A 15,924-nucleotide genomic window follows, 5' to 3' on the forward strand; every position below is an offset into this window, starting at 1 on the left:
CATACAGAGTGAAGTAAGTCAGAAAGAGAAAAACAAATACCGTATGCTAACACATATATATGGAATCTAAAAAAAAAATCGTTTTGATGAAGCTAGGAGCAGGACAGGAATAAAGACACAGATGTAGAGAATGGACTTGAGGACACAGGGAGGGGGAAGGGTGAGCTGGGATGAAGTAAGAGAGTAGCACTGACATATATACACTACGAAATGTAAAATAGATAGCTAGTGGGAAGCAGCTGCATGGCACAGGGAGATCAGCTCGGTACTTTGCAACCACCTAGAGGGGTGGGATAAGGAGGGTGGGAGGGAGACGTAAGAGGGAGGGGATATAGGGATATACATATGCATATAGATGATTCACTTTGTTATACAGCAGAAACTAGCACAACACTGTAAAGCAATTATACTCCAATAAAGATGTTAAAAAAATATTTGGGTAAAATACACATAACATTTTACTATCTTACACATTTTTTTCCTTCCTTCCTTCCTCCCTCCCTCCCTTCCTCCCTCCCTCCCTTCCTCCCTTCACTTCTGGCTGTGTTGGGTCTTCGCTGCTGCATGCAGGCTTTCTCTAGTTGTGGCCAGCAGGGACTACTCTTTGTTGTAGTGAACGGGCTTCTCATTACTGTGGCTTCTCTTGTTGCAGAGCACAGGCTCTAGGCGTGTGGGTCAGCAGTTGCAGCTCACGGGCACTAGAGCGCAGGCTCAGTAGTTGTGGCGCAGGGGCTTAGTTGCTCCGCAGCATGTGGGATCTTCCCGGACCAGGGATCGAACCCCTGTCCCCTGCATTGGCAGGCAGATTCTTAACCACTGCGCCACCAGGGAAGTCTCTGTCTTAAACACTTTTAAGTGTCAGTTCAGTGGCATTAAGTACATTCACATTGTTGTGCACCCATCACTCCCTTGCTTTTTAAAATTAGTTTTATTTATATACACACAGCTCAACAAAGTATTATTTAACTTTAGTTTTGCTTAACTTTATCAAAAGGGTAGTCTTTCTGTATTGAATCTCAACATTATTTTACATGACATTCTTTTGTTGTTGTTGTTGTAGTACGCGGGCCTCTCACTGCTGCGGCCTCTCCCGTTGCGGAGCACAGGCTCTGGATGCGCAGGCTCAGCGGCCATGGCTCACGGGCCCAGCTGCTCTGCGGCATGTGGGATCTTCCCGGACCGGGACACGAACCCGTGTCCCCTGCATCGGCAGGCGGACTCTCAACCACTGTGCCACCAGGGAAGCCCATGACATTCTTTTAGAAAAAGTCATCTGCATATTCTGCAAATAAGTCTTGCCTTTTGTTAGTTTCATTCCTTCCTAAGTATTTTATGTTTTTAAGTATTTATTGTTGCTTCTGTAAATTTTTTATAAAATAACATTAAAATTATTTTGTTATTGATGTAGAAAGCATAGTACATTGATCTTCTAGGTATCCACTTTGATAAATTCTATTATTTCTAAAACTTAGTAAATTGGGGGTGGGTGGTTTCTATGCAGAAAATCTTCTATGCAAAATTTTATGTCTTCCCTTCCAATTCTTATGGCTTGAATTTCTTTCTTTCTTCTTTTCTTTCTTTTTTTTTTTTTTCCAGGCTAGGACCTATATAGCTCAAAGAAGAGAAGTGAAAAATGGGCATGTGTGTCTTGTTTTGTAAATTCACAGTGTACTCTTATTCATCAGAGATAAAACAGGTTACCTAAATAAGCCCTTTCCTAAGAGGGAAATGCTGCATGATTCCAGCCCTCAGTTCCACCAGGAGAGGCATGCTATGGCTGGTCAATGCTATAAACTAACAGACACATCTGATCACATGAATAACTACATCATCCAGAGAGAAAATACTATCTGTTGCACCTAGGAGATAAGCTGATACTTGGCCAGAGAGCTGGCTATATTTTTGAAATGTTGGCCAGTGAAAACTTCATTTAGACTTTTTAATAATAATTAATTATTTTTTAAATAATCTGTCATCTTTAGAATTCTGTCATACTTTAGAATTAGAGTATCTAATGTAGGTTAGATACCACAGTGCATATTTGAAAACAGGAAAACCGAAGCATAGATAGACCTAACAGTTTGTCCAAGACCATAGAGCAAGTGAGACACAAAACTATATACTGTTATCTGTAGATTCCCAGCCCATCTCATCATGCCATCAAGTGTGAGAAAAGCAAAATGCTGCAGGGTCTGAATATGCATACAAACAGAAGCTATTCTCAGGCTTTCCCAAGCATGATGATTTTAAGTATGCATCACCAGCTTTGCCCTGGTTGTGAATATTGAGACACATCAGTAACTCACAAGCATGTAGCCAGTATTACCACACTGTTAGCTAAGAGAATCTTTTTGCAACTCAGTCAAAACATGAAAGGCAAAGCTTTGCCCTCCTCTCCCAGACTTTCCAAGGTGTAATGTAAATCAGCTGAGGGGATTCCCAGTCTACAGAAATCACTGAACTCCTCCAGCTCGCTTTTTAGGAAATTTCTTCTAAGCACATTAGTTTCTGGGAAAAGCTTTTTTTCTGGGTCTGCAACAAGTCTGTTAGGGCAGACTGTTTCTTTTGGCCTGATGCCATAGTTAGAGTCTTAAACCAACAGCAAATGAAACTGAAACTGAAGATGGACTATTTCCTTAATTCTTGTTTTCTTTCAAAACTAGACTCAGATCAGTGAACACTAAAAAGTGAATATGGGCTTCCCTGGTGGCGCAGTGGTTGAGAATCCGCCTGCCAATGCAGGGGACACGGGTTTGAGCCCTGGCCTGGGAAGATCCCACATGCCTTAGAGCAACTAAGCCCGTGTGTCACAACTACTGAGCCTGTGCTCTAGAGCCTGCGAGCCACAACTACTGAAGCCCGCGCGCCTAGAGCCCGTGCTCTGCAACAAGAGAAGTCACCACGATGAGAAGCCGGCGCACCGCAACGAAGAGTAGCCCCCGCTCACCGCAACTAGAGAAAGCCGGCGCGCAGCAACTAAGACCCAGTGCAGCCAAAAATAAATAAATATATTTATTTATTTATTAAAAAGTGAATATATCAAAAGCCTGGCAAAAATTAAAATATAAATTTTAAAAGAGTTATAATTTAATTTTTATTCAAGTGATTCAGGTAAGGTTGGCTGTGGATATAACAAGTAATAGTTGGCTTCCTGTTGTCTCTAAAGTTTGATTGTTTTCTGAATTCTTCTCCACGTTGATCACACTTATAAGGTTTCTCTCCTGAGCAGATCCCTATTCAAAATAAGAGGAGAATGGTCCTTTGTTTTGATTCTGTTTTCACCAGAAAACAATCTGATAACTAATTCAACTTCCCAGGTACTCTGTTACTAGAAAAGTGTGACTTGGTTATCAGACCCAATCATTCCAGACACTGGAAGGTCCTTATTATAAGTGAATACACTGAGACTTCCCTGGCAGTCCAGTGGTTAAGACTTCGCCTTCTGATGCAGGGGGTGTGGGTTCAACCCCGGGTCGGGGAGCTAAGATGCCACATACCTCATGGCCAAAAAACCAAAACATAAAACAGAAGCAATATTGTAACAAATTCAATAAAGACTTTAAAATGGTCCACATTAAAAAAAAAGAATGAATAAACTGTCTTTTCAATTTGCATCTTAGATTCTTGTAGATTTGGTTAGCAGAATTAACTCTTTGAGAACATGTTTACCCTGGATGATTAGAATGTCATATTTTACATTTTCATGCTTATCCCTTAACTGTTTAGTGTAGTTATAGCTGCTTTTACAATTTTCTTTGTCTTTTTATCTACATACTGGCTTATTTAAGTAATCTTAAATCTTTCCTATATATTTGCCTTTCATTTTTTTTAAAACCTTTTTTAAAAATTAATTTTATTTATGTATTTTTGGCTGCACTGGGTCTTCGCTGCTGTGCACAGGCCCTCCCCAGCTGCAGCGAGCAGAAGTCACTCCCCATTGCAGCCCGCAGGCCTCTCACTGTGGTGGGCCCCCTGCTGCGGAGCATGGGCTCCAGGCACACGGGCTCAGTAGTTGTGGCTTGCGGGCTCTAGAGCGCAGGCTCAGTAGTTGTGGCGCACGGGCTTAGTTGCTCCGCAGCATGTGGGATCTTCCCGGGCCAAGGCTTGAACCCGTGTCCCCTGCATTGGCAGGTGGATTCTTAACCACTGAGCTACCAGGGAAGCCCTATATTTGCCTTTCTTATTGGCATTCTCTCTTTCCCTTAGATTCTACTTCTTTTCCATTTAGAGAAGACCCTTCAACATTTCTTGTAGGGTATGTTTAGTACTGACGAATTCTTTCAGTTTCTGCTTGTCTGAGAAGTTTTTTTATTTCTCCTTCTATCCTAAACAGTACTCTTGCTCAGTAGAGTATCCTGGGTTGCAGGTTTTCCATTTCAGCAGTTTCTGGACCTGTAAAACTGAGGACCAGATACTACAGAACCCTAACAAGGTATTACCATCCCTATGAGACTGTGCCAACCTGCCTAACTGGTTGGCTGGCATTGCTCAATACCATTTTTGGTGACACTTCTCTAATTGCATATGCTTTCCCTTCCTGGCCACTTGTCTTAAGTACAATCCATACTTTAAGGTTCATCTGAGCACTCCTGGTCTTAATGAATATAATCTCCTATGAACCCCCATAGTATTTATTGTCTATACCATTCATTTGTCACTGATCATACAGTTTCTTTTGTTGATATTTATTGTTTCATATTTGTTGATCTTTCCGATTAGAATGCAAGTCCCATCAAGGACAGACAATGGATCTTATCCCTCCCAGTATCCCCTGAGATTAGCTTGGTTCCCTACACAAAGTACAGACATAATAATGAGAACAAGTACAACCCTCCTCATCCTTCTGCTTCCAAAACCACCCACAAACATATATGCAATATTCACTGAAGAGACTTGCATTCCTTCATTCATTCAATGCATAATTGCAGAGAACTTCCAATGAATAATTTAAAAGTTTTTAGGTGTACCACCCTTTATATATTTACCCCATAGTCCTAGGAATAAAGATTTTGACCTATGGCTAGCTGAGAATGCCTATATTGATTCTACCTATCTGAATCTGTGCTAACTTCTGGGGAAACTGTAGTTTTCTTAGGTTAAACTTGGTTCCTAAAGCTAGAGGAAACAGTAATACCCATGTCCTAATGTAAAAATGTGATGAGTCAATGGAAATTCTTTTTGAAGATGTATAACTCTTATTTGTGCCGCTGCTTAAAGTCTGGAAAAAATTTATACATCTATCCATCCATCCAATATTTACTGAATACCTTCCATATGCCCGGTGATGCTCTAGTTGCTGGGGATAAGCTCTGAGTAAGACTGATAAGGTCCCTGCTCTTTGGGGGCTTATATTTGAATGTGAAGAAATAGACATTAAAAAAATAAAAAGTAAACTAAGCAAATATCAGAGAGTGAGAAATGCCAGAGAATTAAAATAAGGTCATGGCTGCTCTAGATTGTTTGGTAAGAGAAAGTACTATAATATTTAGCTAATATCCAAACATCCAGAAGGAACCACCAAAACAAAGAACAGGGGGAAAAGCATTCCAGATACAGAAAATTGCTAGTATAAAAGGCCTCTGTGACTGGAGTATAGTGGTTAAGAGGGAACAGTGTGAGATGAAGCTGGAGAAACCAGTAGCAGCTAGATCATAGAGGACCTAGTAAAACAGCATACAAAATTGGATTTAATTCTAAATATAACTGTAAGTTATTGGAGGGTCTTAAGCAGAGGAGTGACATGATGACTATGGGCTTTTAAATTTTATACTGGAGCATAGTTGATTAACGATGTTGTGTTAGTTTCAGGTGTACAGCAAAGTGATTCAGTTATACATATACATGTATCTACCCTTTTTCAAATTCTTTTCCCATTTATGTTATTACAGAACATTGAGCCCTGTTCCCTGTGCTATACAGTAGGTCCTTGCTGGTTATCTATTTTAAATACAGCAGTGTGGAGACGTCCCTGGCAGTCCAATGGTTAAGACTCCCACACTTCCACTGCAGAGGACACAGGTTTGATCCCTGGTCAGGGAACTAAGATTCTGCGTGCCGCGTGGGCGCGGCCAAAACCAAATAACTATATGTGTGTGTGTATATATATAAATATATATATATATATATATATATATATATATATATATATATATATATGGCAGTGTGTACATGTCAATCCCGAACTCCAAATCTATCCCTTCCCCACAACCCTTCCCCCCTGGTAACCATAAGTTCGTTCTCTAAGTCTGTGAGTCTGTTTCTGTTTGGTAAATAAATTCATGCATATCTTTTTTTTTTTAGATTCCCCATATAAGCGATAGCATATGACATTTGTCTTTCTCTGTCTGATGAACATCACTTAATACGATTATCTCCAGGTCCATCCATGTTGCTGCAAATAGCATTATTTCATTCTTTTATATGGCTGAGTAATATTCCATTGTATATATGCACCACATCTTTTTTTTTATTTTATTGGAGCATAGTTGCTTTACAATGTTATGTTAGTTTCTGCTATACAGTAAAGTGAATCAGCTTTACATATACATATATCCCCTCTTTTTTTGGATTTCCTTTCCCTTTACATCACCACACAGCACTGAGTAGAGTTCCCAGTGCTATACAATCGGTTCTCATTAGTTAGCTATTTTATACATAGTAGTGTATATATGTCAATCCCAATCTCCCAATCCACTCCACCTCCTCCTTCCCCCCCTTGTTATCCACACATTTGTTCTCTATGTTTTTGTCTCTATTTCTGCTTTGCAAATAAGTTCATCTACACCATTTTTCCAGATTCCACATATATGCGTTAATATGCAATATTTGTTTTTCTCTTTCTGACTTACTTCACTCTGTATGGCAGTCTCTAGGTCCATCCACATCTCTGCAGATGGCACAATTTCGTTCCTTTTTATGGCTGAGTAATATTCCACTGTATATATGCACCACATCTTCTTTATCCAGTCCTCTGTTGATGGGCATTTAGGTTGCTTCCATGTCCTGGCTATTGTAAACAGTGTTGCAGTGAACACTGGGGTGCATGTATCTTTTTGAATTATGGTTTTCTCAGGAAATATGCCCAGGAGTGGGATTGCTGGATCATATGGTAGTTCTATTTTTAGTTTTTTAAGGAACCTCCATACTGTTCTCCATAATGGCTGAATCAATTTACATTCCCACCAACAGCGCAAGAGGGTTCCCTTTTCTCCACACCCTCTCCAGCATTTATCGTTTGCAGATTTTTTGATGATAGCCATTCTGATTGGTGTGAGGTATTACCTCATTATTGTTTTGATCTGCATTTCTCTAATAATTAGTGATGCTGAGAATCTTTTCATGCGTTTGTTGGCCATCTGTATGTCTTCTTTGGAGAAATGTCTGCTTAGGACTTCTGCCCATTTTTCTGATTGGGTTATTTGTTTTTTTGATATTTAGCTGCATGAGCTGTTTGCATATTTTGGAGATTAATCCCTTGTCAGTTGCTTCATTTGCAAATATTTTCTCCCATTCTGAGGGTTGTCTTTTCATCTTGTTTATGGTTTCCTTTGCTGTGCAAAAGCTTGTAAGTTTAATTGGCCCCATTTGTTTATTTTTGTTTTTATTTTCATTACTCCAGGAGGTGGGTCAAAAAAGATCTTGCTGTGATTTATGTCAAAGAGTGTTTTTCCTATGTTTTCCTCTAAGAGTTTTATAGTGTCTGGATTTACATTCAGGTCTTTAAGGCATTTTGAGTTTATTTTTGTGTATGTTGTTACAGAGTGTTCTAATTTCATTCTTTTACATGTAGCTGTCCAGTTTTCCCAGCACCACTTATTGAAGAGACTGTCTTTTCTCCACTGTATATTCTTGCCCCCTTTGTCATAGATTAAATGACCATAGGTGCAAGGGTTTATCTCTGTGCTTTCTATCCTATACCATTGATCTATATGTCTGTTTTTGTGCCAGTACCATACTGTCTTGATTGCTGTAGCTTTGTAGTATAGTCTGAAGTCAGGGAGCCTGATTCCTCCAGCTCCATTTTTCTTTCTCAAGTTTGCTTTGCTATTCGGGATCTTTTGTGTCTCCGTACAAATTCTAAGATTTTTTTGCTCTAGTTCTGTGAAAAATGCCATTGGTAATTTGATAGGGATTGCACTGAATCTGTAGATTGCCTTGGGTGTTACAGTCATTTTGACAATACTGATTCTTCCAATCCAAGAACATGGTATATCTTTCCATCTGTTTGTTTCATCTTCAATTTCTTTCATCAGTGTTTTATAGTTTTCAGAGTATAGGTCGTTTATCTCCTTAGGTAGGTTTATTCCTAGGTATCTTATTCTTTTTGATGCGATGGTAAATGGAATTGTTTCTTTAATTTCTCTTTCTGATCTTTCCTTGCTAGTGTATAGAAATGCAATAGATTTCTATGCATTAATTTTGTATCCTGCAACTTTACTAAATTCATTGCTGAGCTCTAGTAGTTTTCTGGTAGCATCCTTAGGATTTTCTATGTATAGTAGCATGTCATCTGCAAACAGTGACAGTTTTACTTCTTCTTTTCCAGTTTGGATTCCTTTTTTTTTTTTTTCTTGTCTGACTGGCCAGGCCCTGTCATATGCAGAAGCTGCTGGCTGCTCTTTAGCAGGGCCTGGTCACAAGGCAGCTGGCTGCAGAACCCTAGAGAGTCCCAGCTCTAGCAGTGGCTCACTGGTAGGCAGAGTCAGATCCCAAAGACTGACTGTTGCCCAGCCACTGGCAAATGAAACCAGGTCCTGGGGTTAGTGCCTGACTACCGACAGGCAGAGCTCGTTCCTGGAGTCTGGCTGCAGGGCCCAGGGATCCCAGAGCTCATTTCAGATCATTGGTTGGAGGCCCAGTTTCTGACACAGTTGGGGGTCGAGGGTATCCTGAAGCTTGTGTTGGCCTGCTAGTGGACAGAGCCAGGACCCAGCTGTCAGGGTAGGATCTGGCCTGCTGTGGACAGGCTGGGTCTATAGGCTGTGGGATTGTAGTTTTCTTGTGTCTGGTGTCTGTTGCTTGGTTGGTGAGCCTTGTCTAGAAGTTAGTGGTTTACTGGAAGGGAGGGCCAGTGCCTGCCCACTGCTGGGTAAAGCTAGGTATTGGCCCTCTGGTGGGCAGGGCCATGTCTAGAGGCATGTCTAAAGGTGGCTGTGGACTCAGAAAGTCCTTAGGCAGCCTGTCTGCTGATGGTTAGGACTCTCCAAGACCAGAGGGTAGGTCTGGCCCAGGCTCCTATCAAATCACTGCTTTTTCCCTGGGTCCCAGTGCACATGAGATTTTGTGTGCACCCTTTAAGAGTAAACTCTCTACTTTCCCCAGTCCTGTGGGGCTCCTGAAATTAAGACCCACTGGCCTTCAATGCCAAATGCTCTAGCAGTTCGTCTTCCTGGTGCAAGACCCCCAGGCTGGGGAGCCTGACATGGAGCTCAGAACTCTCACTTGTATGGGAGAACTTCTGCAATATAATTATTCTCCAGTTTGTGGGTTGCACTCCAAGAGGTATGGGATTTGATTTTATCGCAAGTCCACCCCTCCTACTCATCTCATTGTGGTCCCTTCTTTATATCTTTGCTGTATAAGATCTTTTCTGGTAGGTTCCAGTCTTTTTCATCAATGGTTGTTTTGCAGATAGTTGTGATCTTAGTGTGCTCATGAAAGGAGGTGAGCTCAGAGTCTTTCTACTCTGTTATATTGGCTGCTCTCCAGAAAATGGATTTTTAAAAAGTATGATCCAACTGTACAGTTTTTACAAGAGGCATAGTTTATATTCACTGACATAAACAGGTTAAAAGTTAAATAACAGAAAAAGATATATCATGCTGACAGTAACCAGAAGAGAGCTGAATTAGCTATATTTAATAGACCAAAAAATTGTTAGTAGAGACAAAGAAAGGTAATTTATATGATTCAGAAAGCCACAGCAGTTAAAAATAAGAATATAAAAACAGTTTGGGAGACATCTATATTTCTGATGAAAGAAAAGTTGAGTAGGCTGATGAATATAACTGAGGAATTGTCTAATTGCAGAAATAACAAGGTGCTGAATGATTAAATCTATTTGCAGTGTTTTAAAAATTGCAATAAAACCCAACTCTTAAAGAAACAAAATTTACATATTTTAACACAATTAGAATACAAATATCAGAACTAGGAAGAAATAAATGTCTTTTTCCCCCAGTCACAAAAACCTCAGGATCACAATGTTCAATATAATCTAAACTGGGACTTCCCTTGTGGCGCAGTGGTTAAGAATCCGCCTGCCAATGCGTGGAACACGGGTTCGAGCCCTGGTCCGGGAAGATCCCACATGCCACAGAGCAACTAAGCCCCTGCGCTCTAGAGCCCATGCGCCACAACTACTGAAGCCCATGTGCCTAGAGCTCGTGCTCTGCAACAAGAGAAGCCACCACAGTGAGAAGCCCACACACCACAACAAAGAGTAGCCCCCACTCGCCGCAACTAGAGAAAGCCCATGAGCAGAAATGCAGACCAATGCAGCCAAAAATTAATTAATTAATTAATAAAATGAATCCAACTGAACATCGTCTGTTTTAGGCAAGGAAACTACCTTTTAAAAATACTATAAGTAAATAAATGTGTATCTGTATGAATGTTTACTAACACGTGTATATCTGTATATATGGGTTTAACATATATATACTACAGCATTTTTCATTTCAGTATGAATTCAGTGTAAGATCGATACATCTTAAACCTCTTCTAGGTGTTTAATTACTGAGGCATCAAAATAACATTAAAGATGGCTTCAGCCAATCAAGACAGAATGGAAATCAGAAATCCAAATCAAGAACAATGTTCTCTCTGAGAGGCAGCATAACAAAGTTGTTGAGAAAATGGACTCTAGAGCTAGTTACTGAGTAACATGAGTCACTATTTAAGGAGTAAATAAGTCAATATTCATAAAGCACTTCAAACAATGCCTAGCATACAGTTAATGCTATGTAATACTTAATTAAAAATCAATTAAACAAATAAGAAATATTTTCTCATTAATAACAATCCACTAGCAGGCATCTACCTCAACTCTCCTTTTACTTTGCTGTATAGACAGCATCTTAGCTGAGAACTGAGACACTAACAAAAGTAAAATTATCACCATGTATCTTTTTATTGTTTAATGTTGAACTGTTCAGGGCCTCTTCCATCCATGATGTCAGACATTTCCCCAAAAAATGTTTGGCATTTTTACTCACAGTCCAATTTTTATGCTGCACAAACAGCCGTGGGAGGGCCCTTCCATGTCACTGTCTCGCACAAACCTTTCCCTCATCAGAAGAAGGCCTTTTTACTGAGTGAAAGTCTTCTCGGCTCTATCAGTCTCTGCCTCACTTCCCCTCCTTCTGAGCTTCCAGTTTCCCCACAGTTAAGTCCACTCACTGACTTACCCACTGGGAAGCTTAGCTCTACCCAGTCCCTGGAACAGACCAACCTGGGATCCAGCAATTTCCACCTCCCCAAGCAACACCTCACTGCTCTGATGACAGATCTCCTGTACCTGAGGTTCCAAGTCTTATGTGTGTCCAGTTTTCAGATACGGGCTTTTATCTTGGCCTCTATGCCAAGCTGTAGGCCAGTCTCTGCCAGGTACACTAGTCTAACCCTAGGATGGCAGACCTACCTTTCCCTGGACTATCCCTACATTGCTGCAGCCTAGCTGACTATGAAAAGACCTCCCAAATACTTTCCTAGGTTCCAAGTATCACCAGCATCTGATGCCTGCATTTAGAATAGTATTTCATTTTGTATCCCCTGTTGCCAATCACTTGCAAAGAACACAACCAGACTATATAACCCTTGGATATTGGTGAACTTCCAACATATGTTATACTACATGAGTATCACCTACTTCTTACTGATGGTGTCAGCCAAGTACTACTGAATTCTAAGATAAGAGGCCAAGTTTTGACCCTATTTGCCCAGTTGAAACTATGCTTATTTCAGTTATCAATGTTACCAGCTCAAAGGCTAACACTTTTTTGCCTTTGCTTTGCATGCGACATTCTCTTAGAGCTGTACCCATCTTAAATCAACCTCTCTATTTCCATTCTGTTCTCCCATCTCTATTTATGCCCCTCTTTTAAGTTTATTTCCTCAAAAAGCATCTTTTGTTTTTTTGCAATAACCCTACTATAGCTACAAATCCTTTCCTTACTCCATTCTGGATATTGTCTTACGGTGTTTTCATTCAGGGACTGACTATAATACATGAAACTTGTTTAATAACATACCAGAAATCAGATATCCAAATGAGTAGTGTTTTCCCTAGAAATAATTATGTTGGAAGCTAGTCACTTATTCTAATGATGTTATGAATAATCAGAGCACTTCTGGAATTCCTTGAACCTTGCCAGTTCTATATCTTTGACCTTGTCCAAGGAGACCAAACCTATTACTCTGTAATACTGATCAAACACTGCAGTGCTTGGCTAAACCACTGTTTCCAAAAATTAGATTTACCTCCAAAGGTTGAAAAATTGCTATTACTGTGGAATTTTAAAAAATTATCTAGCCTCTGAAAGTATTACCAAAATTTAAAATAAATGTTGGAAGAAAAGCATCATAGTTAGAATAAATGGGTGGCAACCTTTGTATGACCTAACATAGTTATCTAACCTTGAAGATTATTCTTCCACTTATAAAACAATTTCCTACCTTCTTACAGGATTACTGTAGAAATAAAATGAGAAAGTATACAACATCTCTGAAACCCATAAAAAGTGAATAAATGTAAGACATTCCTATTCATGCCTTACTGTTGCAAATTTAAATGGATTCAAAACAAAATATTAAGGCTTACTTGTTTTAAAACTGTGTTTAAGACTTTAACTTGTGTTTAAGTTGACATTTGCATTTTTCAGGAGGTGCGAGATGAGAATCCAAGTTCCATTTTTTTAAAAACTATTTATATTTGCAGTAAAGTTATGTTTTTCAAGAAATAGCTCATGATTTAGAAAGTGAAACGTAGCTCACTCTTATTGAAACAAAGGAGGTGGAGGGAAATTCCATAACTCAGAAGCCACAATAAATACAAATAATATCTTTGATTCTGCAACATGGGACTTCCCCAAGGAAGAGACACAGGTTTTCTCAAGTCAACTGTAATGTTATCCAATCAGAGTTAGAGAGGGAAAGTGCCTTTGCAAATAAATACTGCAACCTAGCCCGACGTTTTCAGAGACGCTCCTCAACTGTTCAGGCAGTCTACAGAAGAGCCTACTACAGAAGAACCTTCAGTTGCAGCACCATGAACCAAAGTGCCGTTCTTATTTTCTGCCTTATCCTTCTGACTCTGAGAGGAACTCAAGGTGAGGAACATCCAGGGATATTTAATTTGTAAGATCAGAAATAGCACTGGGTATAAACTCTTTAAGTGCAGAAATAATGTATTTGCAAAAGTTTTACAACCTGCCTTTTAAATGAAGGGTAAATGAGCAGGGATTCCTTCTGGTCAGAGTTTATAGTCAGAGAAGTAAGTGGAATAAAAGAAAGAGAGAAGGAGGAAGGTGGGAGTGGAAGAGGAAGAGGGACAAGACAGAAAGTGTGAGGAAAGGAGGAGAAAGAGGATGAGACAGGTATCTCCTTAGTTAACTTAAGTAACTATATGACCTGGGCTCAAGGGTATGATCTTACAATCAACAAGCTGCAATTCCATTCTTTCAGAGAATCAACTAATCATACAGAGCTATATGATCACAAATTGAGTATGTGATTACACAGAGGTCCAGGTTCAGCTAAGTACTACCCAATCCACATTAAATGCCTAAAATGAAAACTGCGCTAACGTCATCTGCTGTACCTGTTTCTTTTCCTGCAGAAATACCGCTCTCTAGGACTACACGCTGTATGTGTATCGAGATCAGTGATCGACCTGTTAATCCAAGGTCCTTAGAAAAACTTGAAGTGATTCCTGCAAGTCAATCTTGCCCACGTGTTGAGATCATGTGAGTAAAATCCCACCTAATGATCACCTCCCTGGTGGTAATCATACAACTAAATACATGATGATGATTACAAAAATCAGTAAAGGGTTTGTGATGATTCTAGGGCTTCTGTACAGCAAAGGGAAACATCTAAAGTGAAACCTAAATGTCTGACTTTAAAACTGTATATTCCATCTGTTTTATTGGCCCAATATTGTTTTAAATATTTTCACTCCTATTTACTTCTATAGTGCCACAATGAAAAAGAACAGGGAGAAAAGATGTCTTAATCCGGAGTCTAAGACCATCAAGAATTTACTGAAAGCAATTAGCAAGGAAAGGTAGGTTTGCTACTGCTTGCAGAAGAACTGCTCTTTAAGAAATGTTGATCTTGTGAAGTTAGAAATATCTGCATAAGGCTTTCCTGTGGAATTCTTGGCTTAAAACGGTGTACCACCATGCTTCCACTACCTCCATCTATTTATATACTGAGGTGTCATCTTGTGTGGTATCAAAAGTTACCCTGATTACTGTCTAGAAGTGTCAATAGGTCACTTTAACCTTAAAGCAGAGCTATAACTATCCAAGCAAAGATGCCGAATTTACCCCAAGCTTTTCCTGGCCTTAAAAAAGCATCCCGTGTAACCCACAATCATTGCATAGCATCAGGAAAGCTAACCACACACTTCACCTGAAGACTTAGGATTATCTATGAATCCAGCATGTTCCAAGCAGAATTCAGACTGAAGTCAGAGTCATTTACACTCTCCTTCTCTTCTTACAGGTCTAAAAGATCTCAAACAAAGAAAGAGGCATAATCACTGCACTACCGATAAGGATGGACCACAGAGAAGCTATCTCTGCCGTCATTTCCCTACACACAGTATATGTCAAGCCCTAATTGTCCGTGGATTGCAGTTCTCCTAAAAGGTGACCAACCACAGTCACCAAATTAGCTGCTGCTGCTACTGCTCCTGCACGGCGGTGGATGGCTCATCATCCTGAGCTGTTTGGGAGTAACTCTGCCCTGGCACTAGACTATAAGCTATGCTGAGGCGCTACATTCTTAATGAGTGTGCCAGGCCCTAGCCCTGCTACTGACAGCTTCCTCACCTTTTCTATCTTCTAAAGGGGGTTATGAAGGGGTCTTCCCCCTCTGGGCTTATCAGGGATCTTAGAATCTCAAATAACTAAAAGGTATTCAAAGCAACAGGACAATCTGCCTTTTAAAGAAAGATCTTTACTCCATGGGCTTCTACTGCCATCCCTCCAAGGGGCCCATATTCTTCCGGGTGTTATATACATAATTCCAAATACACAGAAGCAGCTAGAAATATCTGGAAATGTATATGAAAACAGTATTATTTAGTCAAAGACTACACAAAGTAGAATTCTTAGATGTATATGTTTCTTATATTGTTTTCAGTGTTTATGGAATAATTTGTGTAATTAAGTACTGCAATGGAAGAAATTTTTAAATTTAAATACATGTTCTGCATGTTATGTAAGACAAATATGCTGAATGCTCTTCAAAATAAAAGTAATGTTCTCTCCTAGAAATATTAAGAAAGATTATTTAACTGTTTAGAGACCAAAACATAATAAAGTAATTATAACTAAGATGAAGTGTCTGGTGGGTCATTTGGGACATTCATTTCATAAAAAGCTTAGATTGGAGAATCCATAGCCTAGAGAAGAAGTAAGGATGGGTAGAGGACAAATGAGTTTAAGAATTACCATATTCCTTCCAACTATAGTCTCCTGGAAGGCCCATCATACAGGAGTCCTTCAGGACTTATGTGGCATAACAGACCTTGGCCTGAGCTTCAGATCATTAGAGCCAACTTTCTATGAGACATTTGCAACTCAACATCCCATGGAAACATCAAACTCCAAAATGTCTTAAATTAATTCCTCCCTCCCCCAGATCTATTTCTCCTCCTCTATTCTATTTACTAGTTTAACAGCACCATCATCCATT

At 39.7% G+C, this 15,924-nt stretch overlaps 2 protein-coding genes across 2 annotated transcripts in view; one reads left to right on the forward strand and one right to left on the reverse strand.

The window, feature by feature from the left end:
- The window catches only part of ART3 (ADP-ribosyltransferase 3 (inactive)), a gene marked incomplete at its 3' end in the record, with an annotated part of 136,495 nt that overhangs the window by 103,248 nt on the left and 17,323 nt on the right, over positions 1 to 15,924 (reverse strand). The window lies entirely within an intron of this gene.
- CXCL10 (C-X-C motif chemokine ligand 10) lies at positions 13,268 to 14,761 on the forward strand (the record flags this gene model as incomplete). The annotated part of the gene is made up of 4 exons (XM_079707167.1): positions 13,268 to 13,328; positions 13,838 to 13,964; positions 14,195 to 14,284; positions 14,728 to 14,761. The coding sequence occupies 4 exons, from the start codon at positions 13,268 to 13,270 to the stop codon at positions 14,759 to 14,761; spliced, it is 312 nt and encodes a 103-aa protein (XP_079563293.1).

This window comes from Hyperoodon ampullatus (genome assembly GCF_949752795.1).
Source record: "Hyperoodon ampullatus genome assembly, chromosome: 1".
NCBI lineage: Eukaryota > Metazoa > Chordata > Mammalia > Artiodactyla > Ziphiidae > Hyperoodon > Hyperoodon ampullatus.